Here is an 18,782-nt window from a genome sequence, read left to right as displayed (position 1 = left end):
ACAGTCACACATCTGTTGGCTTACCCATAACGTGAGTCAGACGTCGTCATGTTGCATGTGTCCTTCACTGTGTGTCCTTCCCTCACAGGAGAGTCGCTCCATGCAGCAGACCATGCAGGCCCTTCAGAGTGAGTTGGACAGCCTGAGGGCCGACAACATCAAACTCTTTGAGAAGATCAAGTTTCTGCAGAGCTACCCCGGCAGAGTGAGTGAACCTCTCTGCGTTGTCTTATGTTTGTGATTATAAGAAGCCAAAATGGTTAACAAAAAAAAACGTTTGTCTTTGATGGTCCCGTCTACTGTAGTCTGGAGGTAGCGACGACACAGTGATGCGCTACTCCTCACAGTACGAGGAGAGACTGGATCCCTTTGCTTCCTTCAGCAAGAGGGTGAGGACCGTTTGGCATTGCACACACTCCAGCTCAAAGCAGCTCATTTTGATACACGGCAAAAGATGCCAGATTTATAATACGACAAGTTATAAATTGAACAAAAAAACCCATTTCAGATTCAAACAAGGCTGCCAATGATGTGTTTTATTGATTTTATATTATCTGCTCATCTATAGGAACGTCAGCGCAGATACTTGAGCCTCAGCCCCTGGGATAAGGCCACTCTTAGCCTGGTACACACACACACACACACACACACACAAACACACCTTATTTATATATTTTTCTTTTTTTTTACTTATGTAATCCACCCACGTTTTGATTTCAGGGTCGTGGCATTCTTTCCAATAAGATGGCGAGGACCATTGCTTTCTTCTATACTCTGTTCCTGCATTGCTTGGTGTTCTTGGTATGTCTCCTTTTTAAGGTCGTTTGTATCCTAACGTACCTAGGTTGGGGTTCAATGTGCTCATAGCATAAATCCAGCGTTTTAAAACCATTTCTTATTAGAGCTTTTTGCTTTCATATAACTCTTCAGGTGTTGTACAAGACTGCTTGGAGCGAGAGCATCGGCAGGGACTGCACTGCATTCTGTGCTAAGAAGTGAGTTGGGGAATCCTTTTCCTAGTTGATTTATCAACCTTTTTTTCTGTGTAATGTGATGTACTATACCATTTTGATGCTTACTAACTGCAACAGGGTCTGATAACAAATAATTTACAAAATACCCTCCCCCCCCCCCCCCCCCCCCCCCATCTTCCTTTTGTCTTTTCTTTTCTTTTTCTATTTTCTGCCCACCTCCAGATATCAGGATCACCTGCACCGTTTCCATGAGCACGATGAGCACCTGTAACCTGCCTCCGAACTGTGATGTCATCGGGTCCCAATGATACAGGACTCTGAATCATCTCATTATAACCCACCTTTTATGATTGGAGCAGAAACACAACCCTCATTTCCAGAGGGTTTCTATTGAAGCGTGGGTTGGGTTGGTAAGGTTATTCAGAATTCAGATAGGGTTTTCTTAGGCTTCTGCAGTAGCTAATGTATTCCAGTAGAGTGCATTCTTTGGCCTTCCAGTTCATCAAAAAGTGGATTGACCTTGAAAACTGGTTTGATGTTCATTCCCTCTGCGCTCAATCTTCATCTTTAATGCAGAGCTATTATAAATCTAGCTCATTTATACTCTTAGATTAATTTACTTGAAAGGCAATCATAAAATTGTAGGTGTTGGGGGTGTGCTGTTGTAGCACAACTTGATTTATCTTTAGTTTCAACTTGTACCAAAGGGACCATTACTCTGGTCTTGCTAGAAATGTTTTTCTGTTCTATACTGAAATCTTAATGAAGGAGAAATAATAATTAGATGTTGGTTAACATAATTTGACTGAACGGTGTACTGTGAAAGCATATTATGTACAGGTAATTAGAGGAGATTTAAACTTTTTTTCATTTGCTGCTTTCTTTCGTTTCAGCGATTTTAGTTTTGTTTGACAGGGGGCCAGGGACATTCGAACATGTGGCTAAATACTTCCTTTTTTACAAAATCTTACGGCGATTTCTTTATTAATATTTACTATTGTCCTACTAGACCCCAGGAAATTACATCTGGACACAAAATATCACAGGATCTACTGAATGTAAAGGTAAAGGTAGGCTACTATAGGGGGATGTCATACTCTGTGTCCTGGCTCAATATGACAGTTTGTCACATTCAATAGATCCCGTGATCTTTTGTGGCCAGATATTATTTCTTGGGGTCTATAGTAAATAAAATAAAATAAAATCATATTTTTTAGCTAAAATCACTAATGAAAGAAAGCGGCAAATGAAAAATAAATGAACACTCATCTTTTACTTTCTCTAATAACAACCTAAAACATGAACATTGGTACAACTAAAGTTGTCCTTTAAAGACATTAATGGCCATGGAATAACAAATTAAGTACTGGTAGTTTTCATTTATTTTTGTACTCAAATCTGGCCTAATATAACAGTAAATGATGATGGATAGTCCCTGTACAGAGGACAAAGCTTATGTCTCTTATTCTATTCTTAATGTTTGCATAGTATTTGTGGCGGTTGGCATAGGAGCCATATGTAGTTAGTTCTGGTGGCGCGTAAACAGTGTTGGAAAGTAACTAAAGTAACGTATTACTTACATTCATATTACTTTACTTACTTTACACTTTGAGTAATAATATTACTAATGTTACTATTTTCCAAAAGTAACTGTTTTCATGAGCATCATTGGTGGTACTGTGGGCTTGAGTGTTGATTAATGGTAGACTGGGTTGTAATGGAGTTGCTGATAGACTAGAGCGGATACGGAAACGATGCGTACTTGTCTACTCTGTACATGTGAATATTTTGATGCGGATGGGTGATGAGCCTGAAACCATCCGGAAAAACTGGCTAGTGTGACGATTTTGGGGACAAAAGATGCAAATCCTGGGGGTGAGGGAAAAAAATTTAAGTAATAAGTAACTAGTTACTTTTGGCAGGGAGTAATATGTAAAGTAATAGTATATTTTGAAGTAGCTATAGGTATTACGCTGCGTGAATATCCACTTGCTCTCCAGACAGATGAGACAACCTAAGCTTAAGATGGCTTTAACAGTAGTAAATGATACTAATGGTTTCTGACTCATCCTTGCCACGCTCTGTTCATGACAAAGCAAACTTGCCATGCATGCTTACATGTTCCCTTCCCTTAATCCTACATTTACTGGCATCTTAAATATAATATAAATGAAATCTATGCATAATTTCCTTGTTTACTTTTCTTTCCAGATTCTATATAGGTTTGTATACTATTATACATACTAGACAAAGTTCAATATTGACTGACACAGGATGTACTATTCACTTAAGTAACACTATCATCAGTCTGGATTGAGAAGCAGATAGTGGTAAAGAATGTGATTATTACTGGGTGGCGTCATAGTGGTCCCAATGCTGACTGGCTGTGTGACTGCAGTGCTGTATGACCCAACTAGATCCTATTCATGAGTGGACCCTAAATAACTCCTCGTGCATATAGCTCAGTCAGCCATTAAAAAGTAACGAGACAGAGAGGATCTCTCTCTCACTTCCTCCTTCAGAAGCCCCAGCCTAACCCCATTTATCCTGCAGTCAGAACAGACTCTCTACTAGGCTTTATCGGTACAGTTTACTCTTTCATTATCCTCCAGAGCTCCAGTCACCTTTCACCCCACCGTTACTTCTGTTAGCATACGCCTACAGCCCTACACTCACACACACACATCCCTTTTACCTGCCAGTGACCCCCCCCACACACACACACACACACACCCCTTCTCTCTTGTCCCTGCTTCCCAGTTAAATATCATCAGCCCCAGCTCCTCCCCCTGTTGTTGTCCACAGAAAGATCGATAAATATTAACAACTTCCATCAGAGGAGAAAGAAACACAGATCCTAAGTGAGTGTAATGGCTTGATGTTTTTCCCCCTTTTCACTGCAGTGGATGAGTTCATCCTGGGATGAAGGTGATGGGAGAGACCCTGGATAGCATTAGTCATACCATAAATAACTGAGTCTGTCTGCCATGTTAACCCTATGTTGCTCCTAAAGAAAGGGAATCTTGAATTGTAATTCTGACTAAACTAAACTACTGTGGTCATGCCACAGTGCAATGTTTTAATTTGCATCACATACAGTAGAGGGCACTAGAGACAATCAGCATGTGAGTCATGTCAATGTCAATCATGTAATGTTAAAAAAGAATGTTCATTACAAAGAAAGAATTAATTGAAAAATATAAATGAGTATGTAATGCAAGAATTAATTGAAAAATATAAATGAGTATGTAATGCAAGAATGAATTGAAAAATATAAGTGAGTATAAAGTTATATATATATAAATTGCCTATGTTATGTTACGAGCTATGAAGGATGTTAACCAGTCTTCCCCACGCACTGCAGCTGATGCTCTACTCTACTGAGTCAATCTACTCCAAACATAATCACCCCAGACTGGCAATACAGGCTGCTGGAATCATTCATGCAGATTATTTTTGCTGAATGAATGAAATGAGAGACTGGTTGTTTTTCAATGGAGCTTCTGTGCCTTTGTTAAGAGAAGAGTTATGTAAAGCTCTTCTATATGAATCCTGTTAAGATTAAGGCTGCGTGAATTTGGCAGACAAGAATGTCTCTCCATACGTCCTTCCCATTCTGAAGCATCATGAATTTCCCACAGTCTGTTCAGTCTCATTCATTCACTGAACTAAACCCCCATTCAAGATCTCTTCCTTTGTGTTGCTAAGCACCTCAGCTCATAAGTGTGTGTGTGTGTGTGTGTGTGTGTGTGTGTGTGTGTCAAAATCATAATGTTCTGCTCTCCAGTTCCCTTTAGAAGTGTGTCTGCCTCTGCCCTCACACACTCCACCCCTCCATTCTGTCTGCCCCTGCCCTCACACACTCCACCCCTCCATTCTGTCTGCCCCTGCCCTCACACACTCCACCCCTCCATTCTGTCTGCCCCTGCCCTCACACACTCCACCCCTCCATTCTGTCTGCCTCTGCCCTCACACACTCCACCCCTCCATTCTGTCTGCCCCTGCCCTCACACACTCCACCCCTCCATTCTGTCTGCCTCTGCCCTCACACACTCCACCCCTCCATTCTGTCTGCCCCTGCCCTCACACACTCCACCCCTCCATTCTGTCTGCCCCTGCCCTCACACACTCCACCCCTCCATTCTGTCTGCCCCTGCCCTCACACTCACCACCCCTCCATTCTGTTTGCATTCGCTGTGCTCGCTGGGATGTTTCCATGGAAACAGACTTCCTCTGTCAGGTGGCTCTATATACTGGATGCTTTCCTGCACTCTGATTCGCTCTGACAGTGTCTGGTTGAATCAGTCAAACATGTGATTCCAGCTCAGCCAATCCAGATTCCTCATGGAAACACAGTGCACCTCTACCCCTTCCCAAGAGCCCCCATGCATATGCTGCTGCTGCCTACCACACCCACCCCTCTTGGAGACGGAGAGACGCACCATCCTTGTCTGTCTCTGTATGTGTGTGTGTCTCTGAGAAAAGGTGATGGGAGGTGAGTGCCATTCTGCATCATGGATATATTCATTCACAAGTGTCAGGCTTGGCTGCATTGTCACTCAAAAGTTATTTGTGAATTAAGCTGATTCTTTGGTAATTAGATATGCCCATGTATCTTCCTTGTGGTGTCTAATATATTAATAATTAGCATTTGAGTTTACTTTGTCAACTCACATTTGTTTGCATTCAAACACTGTATCTGTCCCCACTGGGCCGGCCCCATGTGTTGTTTACAGTGATGCTGATGCAGTTCTATTTTGGGCCCTGCCCCAGGGGGGCTCAGATAACATCATCATAAATATCGTGCACAGTTTTCTTGCCAGCTCTGTCCAGGGAGTTCAATCATCAGGTACAGGGGTTGCACAAAACACACACACACACACACACACACACACACGTGCACGAGACACACACTTAAGTCACTAAACGCACTTCATCATTTAATGTCACCCCACAAAGATATTTAAGTGGAAATGATTTATTTTCAGAGAGACACCATTGTAAGTTGCTCAGTGGCCTTGAGGTTAGAGTGTCTGTCTGTCTTCAGACTGGTAGGTAGCAGGTTCAAACCCCGGCCGAGTCAAACCAAAGACTATAAAATGGCACACAATGCCTCCTTGCTTGACACTTGCATCAAGGGTTGGATTGAGGGTACCGGTAAGTCCCTGCGACAGTTTCATGTCCACTGTTCAGTAGAATAGATTACTTTAACACCCATGTTTTGGGAGGTCTGTAGCCTTGTTTTAAGGGCCTTTGAGGTGCTACGTGGTACCAAGAGGTGCATGCCTTGTCGAAGAAACCTTGTATGAGGGCTCCTGTTAAGGTCTTCAAGGTGTTTTTGTTGACCCGTGAGGAGATCCTGTAAAGGAATCTTGTTCTTTGATTGACTTTTTTGATTACGTTGGTGGCCATTTTATCACCGGAAAGATTAGCCTCCAGGATGGAACCTAGGTAGATATTGTCACCCACTCTAACCAAGAAGCCATCTGCCTTGCTGAGATTACTATTGATCCGAAGAGAATGGATTCCGTTTTTACCAGGTGTAAGGATAGTTTGTTATCAGTGAGCCAGGTGCAGATTCTACCGAGTTCAGAGCAAGTTCATAGTACTGCATGGTAAGGATACAGTGAGGTGCTTATTAAAGGTTAACTTTGTCATGACACTTTCTGTTCCTGCTGACACATTGATTCTCAAACATCCTCAAAACAACCCCCAGGAGACTAATCTCCATTTCAACCACTTTAGATTCATAGGAAATCAACTCAAAAGCCAGCCTATCTCCATCTCCGTTTCATCCCTCCGCCCACTGCTCTCTCACCGCTAGAGTCTATATGTGGCCAAATCTCAAGTCCTCCTGATCAATGATGCCCACCGCCTATAAGACCATCTTCTGTGCGTTTTGTCATGTTTTTGGAATTTAAGAGTAGCGGCTCCCATCCCCCTGGGGGGTGAACAGGAGTTTGGAGCGGCTCCGGGCTCCCTTCCCCCTGGGGGCTCTTGTTGATTCATCCTTCCGGCAGGAAGTGTCTGAGGATCAATACTCTGAACAGAATGAGAGACGGGTCGGGTAGCCTTCACCCAGCACATGACTTTTTAAAATGAACTGGCCCCAGCTCTAGTCTATTGCAAGTCTGAATGGAACAATACAACAACACAGCGGGTTGTAGCACAGGGCACAACGACGGGTTAATCCACCCCTGATGATCGGGAATGCTCTTGTTATGTTCTTACTTTCCAGAGCAGCTTGTCTCCATCTTATACCACCTGTCCTAACTCTTAGTCTTAACAGGTATATTTAGTCTTTCACTACATCATATAGCCAGAGCCAATCCTCTCAGAAAAGATTAGAGAAGAGAAAAGATTAGAGAATCGTAAACATCACAGAGAAACATGAGAAAGCTTGTTAAGCAATGATAAACAACACATGCCGTAACCATGTAATTGTGTCTTTCTAATCACTCCCTGCATATAACTCCCTAAGCTCAGCTGTTTAAATAAGATTGTTGCATATAAATCATAACCTGATTAATGTCTATCATTAGATCCGAGAACTTATCAGGGGTTAATTCAAACATGTGAATAAGATTAGCTTAAATTCACAAACTTACTTAAAGAGTTTGATAAGCCTGTATAGGATATACCGGTAGGTATACTAGGACTAGATGATTTACTCCAATGTTTACAAACATTACTAATGTAAACAAACATATCATATTACAGAAACGGAATACATCAGATACATTACTTTGCATATACCCAAGACAATACAAGGGTGGAAATGGTAGAAATGGGTAAAATAGTGGGGCAGGGTAGGTTGGGTTTAAGAAGAATGTCTTGTATGCAAACGCAAAAAAATAAAGAAAAAATAATTTAAAAAATAAATATATATCATACAGTATATATAGTGTTCAAAATCAAAATGGAGTCAATCATATAAAATCAACACAACTCATTAATTCACACAGTAACATTTATAGCATTTTAATAGCTATGAAGAATAACTGGGGGGACTAACCCTAACCCTTGTGTTGTATACCAATCTGATTAACAATGATTTTACATGCTTAAAGGATTGCACAAAAAGCCTCAGGGAGTGAGAGGTCACTGAACCAATCGCACTTCTAGTTTGCTTAACAATACCTGTGTGTGTGTGTGTGTGTGTGTGTGTGTGTGTGTGTGTGTGTGTGTGTGTGTGTGTGTGTGTGTGTGTGTGTGTGTGTGTGTGTGTGAGAGAGAGAGAGAGAGCGCCCATCCTCCTGCAAGCCCTGTGAGTAATTTTAAGTGGATGTTCTGAAAGAACAATTATTATGAAAACACAAGAGGAGGATTCCTGCTAGTTCATTCAGCAGTCAGTCAATGATGTTACTGTAGTGACCATGCAGCTGCCGCCTCCACATGAATGTACACTGTAGACCCTGTGATTGTGTTGTGTTTGGTATGTTTGTAACCCTGTCCCTGAGTGATGTAATTGTAAGACACTAGAAGTTCAGGCCGCTCCGTGACCTCTAGAGTGTACGTGGCACCGCCATATGACTGATTGTCAGTCCTTTTATGAACATAAATGGAGATTCTGCATATCATTAGTACAGTATATGGCCATATATGGACATGGCCCCTTTTGTGCCTATATGAGACTTGTGTTGTAAGCTATTTAGTATTAGAAAGACATTATTGTATATTGTTGTAAAATAACCACTGTCAGCCGGTCCATGGGAATCAAAAGGTTGGGAACCCCTGGTTTAGAGCACTTATGATGCATTGAATGGCAGCCAAGTCTATGGACTTTTAATGTTTGTTTAGGGCATCAGTTAAAGAAACATTGATGACGTGAGACGTCATTTGGCCACTATAAATACAGTGGGCGTAGATGGAAAAAAACATTTGGATTCCATGTGTCCACCAAATGGAAGAATATCCACCAGCAGTGTAAAAAGCACCAAGGCTATTAAGATATTTAGTAAAAATCACACCCATGTGAATGAAGTAAGTGGTGCAACTCCGTGTGGGCGTCCCCGGGGGTCCCCGAAACTTCCAGACCCAAAGGAACACCCAGGGTGCCGGCCCAGTTCCGGCGAGCCGCCCCACGTCCGAAACGGTTGAGCAATGACAGTTACCGTGTGGGGGTCCACAGAGGGTCTCTCTACTGTACTTTACTGTCAATCACTGTACTGTACTGTACTGTACTGTACTGTACACACAAAGCTACTTAATGAAGTGGTTGCACTACTTCAAAATTACCCAATGAGTCAAGACCACAAAAATAAATTGCGATAAATTGCGATTTTTATACCGGGGAGAAAATCACAACAGTAGCCTACTGTACACTGTACAGTACAGCATAAGATGGTCTCCCAACAAGGAGAACATGATGGCGTATAAGATGTATAGAATTCAGTTCACTTCAGTTCTTATCAGTTTAACCACGTAGTTATAGCCACGTACCATAACTTGACTACTATTATCGTAGGCAACTTTTGCTCATCTCAGCAAGTGTGGTGACAAAATCTTACACCTTTGCCAAAAAGAACAGATATAAGCATACCGTGGCCTCCGGAGCGGCTCCTTTAAAGGGCCACTTCACCCCTTTTGCAACGCCATGTTCATGACATGACCAAAAATCTGTGGACTCACTTCCTTCCTGTACAAGTCACATCCCCATGCAGCCTCGAGCATTGTAGGAATTCAGCAATCCAGTCAACCCTTGTCAAACACCCAGACGTCATTATTTTTCTGGCCATAGGGTGCAATTTTCAAATTGTGGTAGGGGCCTACTACAAATACTATTAATATTGAGTGACTGCAGTTTCTTTCAGCGGTGAAATGTCCCTTTAAGGGGAATCGGCGGTGGCTGTTAAATAGATCACACACACACGCACACGCACATGCACACACACACACACACACACACACACACACACACACACACACACGGCCGCGCCGCCCCCCCAAAGAAGGGGAAGTGTTCGTGCATGGAAGCACACAGCCTGCCAAGCCAACGGTGCAGCAGCGCGAGTTCGTCGAGCAGGGAGATGGAGACCAGCAGCAATCATCTAGATAACAAGAAATAACACATTGGAGTATAGGCTACTGTTCTCTTGAATAGCCAGTATATCAAAAGACAAAAGCAAAGCCAGTCGTCTCACCGACATCATCACCATGCAAGGAATGCTGTACTGAGGTGAGAGCTGCCTGCTGCATTTTATTTCTTTATTGTTTTGGTGTGTGTGTAGCCTAAACTATGTCTGTGTTTTCCCAGACTTGTGCCTATTTACAAGCAAATTGAGTTGGTATGAACGTGTTTGGTGCTGGTAAACACAAGCATCGTCATTTAAGGTAGGGATAACAACAAGCCTTGCCTCGTTCGCAGCCTCCAGGTTGGTGCTGAAGGAAAGCTGCCGTGTTTTGGTCTCCACCCCGTTTGACTAGTCGGTGCGAAAACGCACGAATATGGCCAAAAAGTGGGCATAAATAAGGACTACGACGATATTGTCCGATCAGCCTAGCCTATAACTGGATCATCGTAGGCCTATTAGGCTGCTAGCGTTGAAGGCAGGGAAGACGGATTCGTTGGTTACGCTGGAAGATGCTCTTGGAAGCTACGCCTGCCAGTGCTACGATTGGGGGTCGCGGTAAGGGGCTTTTCCGATAATCCATTTAATAGCATTGAGGCCCTGAGGGGTTAAGTCTGGTGGTCAATAGGCCTACCTATACACCAGATCAGGTCGTAGAAAGTACGCTGTTTCGTATGGGTTTTTTGGGGGGGGATCAGTGTCGTTCGTTGCTTAGTTTGTGCGGCTGCATGCGGCCTCATTCATTTCATTTGCTCGATCCATTCTTGTGTCCGCAACAGCAGAGGAGCATGAGCCATTCACCATATAGGAGGCTGCTGCTGTTTCCCATTCATGAATTTATACAATGTTCATATAGGCGGCAATAGGCCTATAGGCTTGGCCGCACACAGGCTAAGACTATAGTCATTATTATAACATGTTATTGACTTTATCTCTAAAATCTAATATGTTCGTTGTAAACATATTTGGGCACGAATGATAGGGTCATTTGCGATTTGCCGATGCAGCCCTGCATGGTCCAGTGTGTTAGCGAGTTCTCACTAATGCACTGGACCAGGGTTAAACAAAATGTCAATTGTCAGCAGAGGAGAGTGATGGTTGGCATTATCTATGCATTAAACGGCATAGATTTCTGTTTGAACAATGAACAGTTTGAATAAAGAATGTCTTCAGTATTAGCTAACTAGAGTCCAGGCTAACCTACAGTAGAATATTGACGTTCATTTACTAATCGAGGTCAGCAACAAACCATCAATTCCGTTGCTCTATTTTCAGGAGGCCTTTACATTTGACACGTTCAGTAGCTTTATCCATGGTCATCTGTAAAATTAATTAGTGGGTAAGAGACAGGAAATGGAACTGAGTCGCGGAATGTGCATCTCCCACGCGCTTCATCCTTTATCACTGGCAGCCATATGGGAGCCTGCCTAACCTCGCTCAATATTTACATTATCGCTGTTTGCCTGAGCGAGTAGACAGTGTGTTTTATGCATGTAATCAAATCTAGACCTACATACATTACTGGGTAAGAGTCAGGTGGCTAGATGTTGTGTGTGTGTGTGTGTGTGTGTGTGTGTGTGTGTGTGTGTGTGTGTGTGTGTGTGTGTCGCTTGCATTTGTATGATGGGTTTAAAATATGACTCATGGTCGAGGGGTAGAGTCGTCATGATTCAGGAATGCCCATTTTCATCATGTCTGGATTCCTATCACTGCTGGCATCTGTCTGTCTCTATACACGGGCAGCCATGGGCTATACTTATCAGTTACCCTTGAATATGTCCTCTTGTCTTGTACACATCTCGGCACCTTTTTGAGACAGATCTTTCGTTATCATATCGATGTTTGTGATGTTTATTTCACATTTGGAACTGGTACAGTATACCAAAGACAAAGAGCATTGTCTGTTGCTAAGGAAAGACAGTGGAGGCGAGGCTGTCAGTGGTCAAGTCAAAGATCAGTATATCTACAGTATATGTCTTTGCAGGTGAGAGAGGAGAAGGGAGGGGGGTTACTTTCACCTCTTATTCCTTGTCCAGCCTTCTGCTGTTGCTTCTTCCCCATCTAATTCCATCAGTTTCTTTCTGGTCTACCCCTCTGTCATAGTTCAGTGTACTTACAGTACAGACCCAACACAAATGTCATGGTGATAATCATGTAACTGTGCCATCCAATCTAAGGATTTAATTGCTTTCTCAAGCAAGTTCTTAAATGGCCTATAGAGTAGTTTTGTTTTGAACAAATTGTTTGTCCCTTACAGTCCTGATCTTGTCCATGACACAAATAATGTTTAATTATGCTGTGATATATATTGTGTGGTAATAATGCCTGAACATGTGTGAGCCATATGCACACATGAGAGAGAGAGAGTGTGTGGGTGAGAGAGTGAGTGTGTGTGCGCGCGTACATGCAAGCATTCCACTCGTAATTGCCATCATTAATGCAATGCAGATCTTTATCTTTGCCTCAGTCAGATAGCAGGCTGTGTTGCAGAGTCAATGCTTTTAGTGTCATTTAATGTCCTTAAACTACTGAAACCATTTGAATCGTGTGAAAAATAATTGCATTGTTGGATTCTAATTTAGGATTTTAAAGACTGTGTAATAGGCGGTGTTGTAGGTAGTGGTTGTACTAGCGACTAGCCTACTGTATGCAGCTGTACACATGTCTGGAACAGGGAGGCTAATCTTAGAAAGCATGGCTGGTCCTAAACTCCCTAGGGTGGGAGCACAACATCGCCAATCATTCTCATTAGCCAATATGCCTCACAGTGTGTAGCCTACAGTATAGGCTAGTGTGTGTGTGTGTGTGTGTGTGTGTGTGTGTGTGTGTGTGTGTGTGTGTGTGTGTGTGTGTGTGTGTGTGTGTGTGTGTGTGTGTGTTTCAGTAGCATATTTCACTAACAAAAATCTATGTTAAGGAGCATTGCATATACTCTCTGAAAATCTCATTGTACCTACACTCAAGTGTGGTGGCTATCATTATTTCATTGGTACCATATTATGACTCATATATAGAGATATAATCAACCATGAATACTGGCCAGCTTGTACTGTCCAATCCTGTAAAGGCTAATTTATTATACTGGTTGGTGCAACAAAAGTTCTGTTTTTCCAACTGCAGAAATACGTCACTTTGACAAAGTATAATCTAGCCCTGAGCGGACTCTATGAAGTATGCAAGGAGTGTGTTTTGCAGGTTGCAGTTGATTGGTTCTCCCTACATAATGTCTCTTTCCTTTCATCTCCGGTCAGTTTACTGTTACAGACAGATCTCCCAGCCATCTGACAGAGATATCAGCCCTGCTCCCCTGGGAAGGGGGGGGGGGGAGACTTGTGGTAAATGTATACAACAGATAGTGAAAAGGAAGGGGAAATGGGGAATAAAGGCAAAATTATACTTTATCGAACTACAAATTGTTAAATTATTATACACTTGTTGAAAGACAAATCGTTCATCTGATATTCAGCTAGTCCCTAAAACCTTTTTTCTGGATGAGGTGTGTCAGTCAGAATGTACTGTCAGAGGCTATCTGCAGCATTACTCCTTCGTCCTTTTACTTATAGGTATTTGTGGATCTGTATGGTGCCCCCACCCACATGGTGGGCTACTGGAGTGTCTCCCCTCCTGTATACATACATCCCCTTTTAGTTCCTCCACCTACGCACGCGCGCGCACACGCACACGCGCGCACATGCAGTGATTGTTTTAGCAGCTGGTCCAGGGAGCAAAAACACGACCCTCTCTATCCCCTCTTGCTGTATCATGAGTCCTCTCCTCACTCTTTGTTCCTTACTTTAACAAGCTTGCTGCTCCTACACATTCACCCATATTCACACACATATCCTCCTTCTCCCTTTTAATATCATTGCCATTGTGTCTGGCGATCCCCTCTGTCTGGATTCACAGCGCAGAAGAGGCTGCAGTGTACTGAGCCTCCAAAAAATGAAACACCCAATCCTGTCCACTTCTAATGGCTTGTGTTTCATGCTGACTTTGTGCGTGCGTGTGCGTCTGAGTGTTTGGGTGTGTGCGTGTGCAGGCAGTTGTGTACAGTCATTCAGTATCCTTGAGAAAGGCACATCCTCTTCTTAGCGGAAGGGCAGCAGCTCGAGAAATGCATCTCGTTGCATGTTGTTTTTTCTGCTGATTGTGTGGAAAGATAGCTCCAGAGCAGGTTTTTAAATAGCTAAAAGGGTATTGACTGACTCACAGCACACGACAGACGCATGGGATTAATTGGGAATTGTTGTGACGCATGGGAATGTCAACTTAATGATAAGATTTGGTCGGTTGGTTGAATGAATGACCAGATGTATTTTATGGATGCATAAGTCACAGTATTATTTATTAACACATGTATTTTGCATGAGGAGCTACATTTACTTTTCCAGCAATGTTGTTGAAAAATGGTTCATGTAAACTGGTTCCTGCTGGCACTAAGTGGGAATGGATCTCTTTCAGAGTATCTGTGGGGGCAGGAAACCCATTCGTTCACAAATCCGACCTTCCAGGCAGGGCTTTCTCTGTGCCGTCGTGGCTGCCCGTTGCTGAAACTTTAATGAGGCGTATTTCTGTTCTCTGATGATAGCTTATGAAAGAGGCTCCATCGGACTATGACTCAGCCTGGAGGTGAAAGTGAGGGAAAACAACACAATGTTAACATATTCACCTTACACAGCAAAGTGTTAATGGACCTGATGGTGCTACGCCAAGCTTGACCCCATAGAGAGAAGTAAACCAACTGAGTGGTGCAATAGTTTTAGCAATAGTTGACACAGCTAAAATCACCCTAATATTGACACTATGGATCCCAGCTCCACATCCTGTGGGACGTATGCGCAGGTAAAGAAGCGATTTCTGTTAACATTTTGCGTGCTTCAGAGTTCAGACCTCCTTTTCAACCCCACGTTCATCTTGTGTTTTTTGTATGTCTCAGAGGAAGTATTGTCCCTTTAATGGCCATAAATAGAGATCCCTGTCCCTGATGTCATCAGTGTTGACATGAGTCATGACCATATCTGGTCATGCCGCTTTTGTGCCCATATGGAGCTGACTGATTTGTTTGTGCCTGATGCCACGATACATTGAGGTTAGACAATACACTCCAGGTGCATTGATAACTACTTATGTGGTTATGACTGAGGCATGGTGACATGACGGTAATGTCAGAGGTCCGCCCGCCTGCCTGCCCTCCCTTAAGCCAATATAAGGATATAAGCTGTGTATATAAAGTATATACACACGTGTATATAATTTATAGACCCCCAGTGTGTGTATACTTGAGATCTCCATATATGGGCATATTGGTTGGCTTGGCATCTCATTGGATTCAGATCTTTGTGTTCTCTTAACACCAGGGGGAGATGCAGGAGGAAAGACAGAAAGGAAGAGAGAGAAACCTTGAAACTTTGCTTCCCACTAGGAAGTGAAAACATTTGCAATCCACTGTAATGCTTCAGGAACTTGCATGCATGCATTGTAAATATTTATGGTTATGTTATGAGTTATGTAGCAGAAGCTGGTTGCTCTGACAATAAGCTTTCCGGCTTAATGAGGGCTGGGCGTCTACGGTCTCCACCTGACCAGCTGCCAAACAAAATAATAATAAAACAAATTATTTGTTATTTTGACTACTGCAGATATCTGTAATCTTGCAGAGAAAGAGTGAATGAAAACTCTGGTTGGTGGTGTTGACATTGTGGTTGGTTGTATGATTTGGATAGTAGTTTGTGTAAGATGTTGGCTCCATGCCACAGTTCAGACAGACAGACAGACAGACAGACAGACAGACACACAGAAAAGAGAGAGCGAGAGCGTTTTATCAGCGATGTGATGTGGTTTGGCACCGCTTCGGGAGGCCGGACAGAGCACTGAGTCATACACACACAGGGGAATAGACAAATGGAAGGATGAGTGGGTTCGCGTGAGAGGAGGAGGAGGAGGAATAGGAACAGGAACGCGACTGTTGTCTTTATTCAAATGGGCAAAAAGAACAACACCACTCAGTAGGCTATTCAGAAGAACAGCAACGCAGAAGTGACACCATCACACAATTACAGCTATATGTGTGAAGTCCAAGTCCAAGAATTCACTTGATCCAAGTGCTTGGAATGGAGGCGTGGCCCCTGCACGTAAACACACCCCCAAGGGCGTCTTGAGTGACAGGCATGCTGCTGCCTATACAGTATATTATAGATCACATTTTAACGCACTGTTATTATATGCCTTTCTCTTCTGGATGATTTCCTTGTATGAATGGAAGTTGGACCCCAATGGAAATGCGTCAAAGTGATTAAACATCCCCTTAGCAAACTTTGCAAACTGTTGGGGTTCCAAGTAACATAGTTGACATATCTGTGTTATGTATCGAACATGTATATGATACGACACAGTGATGATGTGATGACACAGTTTTGGCTGATGTGATGGTAAACATTCTGCTGGCTGTATACATTTCTGTAACAGCAGCACTGTGTGACTAGCGTGCCTGTCACTCAAGACGGCCGTGGGGGTCTGTTTAGGTGCAAGAGCCATGCCTCTATTCCTTTTGCGGTGCGAACTGTAAGCACTCGTCAAAGGGACCATCATCTGGTAGCATGAAGTTAGGAGATTACTAGGCTTATTAGGAGATTACTAGGCTTAGTTCGTATACATGTACATGGTTATTTTTTATAAACTTAGTTAAGCTTTTTCTTTTTTGAAAATCTCATTTAGAAAAATCTCTCCATCCACACGACAACGTAGCTAAGTGTCCAAACCAGCCAAAACCTCAACCTTTTTTTCCGCATAAACAGACGCATAAACAGAGTTTTTAAACATCTACACTGTGGCCAGGGTTTTTTTTAAGATTCGTTTTTATGGGCCAGGAACACATTTGCGTGTGGGCGACCCCCACCAATTGAACACAGTGAAGGCTACGTTTATAAAGATACCTGTGTACGTGTGGACAGTCACCCATAATTAATGCTATATCATCTTCAGCTGTGTTTACCTGTCAGCATGGCTACAGTGAGAATGGTCTATCTATTGGGATTAGGGGGCAACAGTTAATCAAATGTATCAATTTAATTGATTATAAAAGCTAGTTGATAATTAATTAATTAATTAATTAAAATAATTCATTAATGATCACTTCCATTTTTGGTATGTCAGCATTGCCATTTAAAGCTTCGTCGTGATGCGACACATAGTTAGCTTCTGCTATTTATTTATTTTAATAAAAAAATCACATCTGTGTGAACTGAGCGGTGCAACTATACCTTTATTGTTATAGTTACTGTAGTGTACTGTACTGTGCTCTGTACTGTATTGTAGTGTACTGTGCCGTGTACTGTACTGTACTTTGATTATGTTTGGAGATTTTTTTTGGAGAAATTACAGAGTTACCGTATGGCTTGGCCGTGTGGGGGAACATCCAGACCCCCAGGGACCCAGGGGACCGGCCCGGTTCCAGAGAGCCTTCCCACGTCTGAAACGGTCAAGAAATGACATAGTTATCATGTTGCAGCTTTCCGTGTTCGGACACGTACGCAAACATAGGGACAGACAGTAACTGTGTGGGGTAAAATATATATATGTAAGAAAACAGTCGATAGTTGCAACCCTAATTGGGATGTCTGTTTCAGTGTCAACATATGTGCTTTAGCTATCATTTACTCTTTTCATTCTATACCCATTCTTTGTTTTGCTTTGTTTGGTATCAGAGTTGGGGTCCGTTACTCTTAAAAGTAAGGCACTACATATTACATATTACTTTTGAAAAAAGTAATGCCTTACTTTACTTTATTACTCCCTGGAGAAAGTAACTAGTTACACTACTCGTTACATTACTTTTGCGTTACTCCATAACATTGCCTGTCACATTGTCACATAATTTACCACTTAACAAATCTTTATAATCCTAATAAGGAGGACATACACAAGATATGTCTTTATGCTCTTTACCAGGTTGTGGAGGAATAAAACAAAATGGGCCTTTCCAAAACGGTGGTTCTCTTGACCTTGTAAAACTTTTTCTATGCAAACTTCTAATCAATTATTCAATCAATCAAATGAAATATATTCAAATAAAAATAATGAGTCTGAGAGAAATCAGTAGCCTATATGTTCACAGTGCTTTAGGATGTAGAGTTCCCTGCTCCATTGCTCATTAAATGTAGTTTTAACATATTTAGTTTATTCATCTTTGCATTAACTAACTAGTACACATTCTACAACAAACAAACCGACCCTCCCACTGGCAGTGTTACCAGGTTTTGGAAGAGAAACAAGCAGTCATGTCTATGAAAACAAGCTCAAAATAGGCTATTATAAAACAAGCCCAAAGTCGCTTATAATAAGCGGACATGGCAACACCCCAGCGTCTGCTCTGTCTCTTTGACAGTGGGATACTGGCTCGCTGTGTGGAGCGGAGGAGTGCTGCTGCGGAGATTTTAATACCGAGACGACGTAAATGACAGTTATGAGCTTATGACACAAGCACTGTAGGATATATTACAAAAAAAAACGGAGGTTGAGGTGGGAGGAGGACAGGTGGGTCTAAAACCGGACGTCTGGCCACCCTACGAGTCCACGACAGTAACGAAAAGTGCTGTGCTGCTGCTGATCTGACACCGGTTTCTAGTCCGCGACTCCGCTAGTGCGTTGCCAGCGCACCATTACTGTTCATGTTCAACTCATCTCCGTTGTGTGCATTATTCTCCAAGTCCAAAGCAACACTGCTGAAAGCAGCCACATG

General features: G+C 42.5%; 2 protein-coding genes across 5 annotated transcripts in view; both read left to right on the top strand.

The window, feature by feature from the left end:
* cux1b (cut-like homeobox 1b) overlaps positions 1 to 3,164 on the top strand; it is a 74,099-nt gene extending 70,935 nt beyond the window's left edge. Inside the window, exons 17-22 of the mRNA XM_080773031.1 lie at positions 89 to 205; positions 306 to 389; positions 569 to 625; positions 721 to 801; positions 931 to 995; positions 1,197 to 3,164. Coding sequence (XP_080629157.1) covers positions 89 to 205; positions 306 to 389; positions 569 to 625; positions 721 to 801; positions 931 to 995; positions 1,197 to 1,245 — 453 coding nt within the window. The 3' untranslated portion in view covers positions 1,246 to 3,164. The remainder of the gene's footprint in view (positions 1 to 88; positions 206 to 305; positions 390 to 568; positions 626 to 720; positions 802 to 930; positions 996 to 1,196) is intronic.
* Positions 3,165 to 5,081: 1,917 nt separating this feature from the next.
* Positions 5,082 to 18,782, top strand: part of sh2b2 (SH2B adaptor protein 2) — a 28,093-nt gene continuing 14,392 nt past the window's right edge. The window contains exons 1-2 of one of the 4 annotated variants that reach the window (XM_080773146.1): positions 5,082 to 5,469; positions 5,711 to 5,823. The gene's annotated coding sequence lies outside the window, so the exon portion shown is untranslated. Of the gene's footprint in view, positions 5,470 to 5,710; positions 5,824 to 9,970; positions 10,153 to 10,499; positions 10,604 to 18,782 lie in introns of those variants that run through there. The other 3 variants (XM_080773147.1, XM_080773145.1, XM_080773148.1) reach the window with 3 other exon arrangements.

The sequence above is a fragment of the Protomyctophum bolini genome (assembly GCF_963924005.1).
Source record: "Protomyctophum bolini genome assembly, chromosome: 9".
In the NCBI taxonomy this organism is placed as follows: domain Eukaryota; kingdom Metazoa; phylum Chordata; class Actinopteri; order Myctophiformes; family Myctophidae; genus Protomyctophum; species Protomyctophum bolini.
Note: the sequence above shows the minus strand (reverse complement) of the source record. Positions and strands in the feature narration are given on the sequence as shown.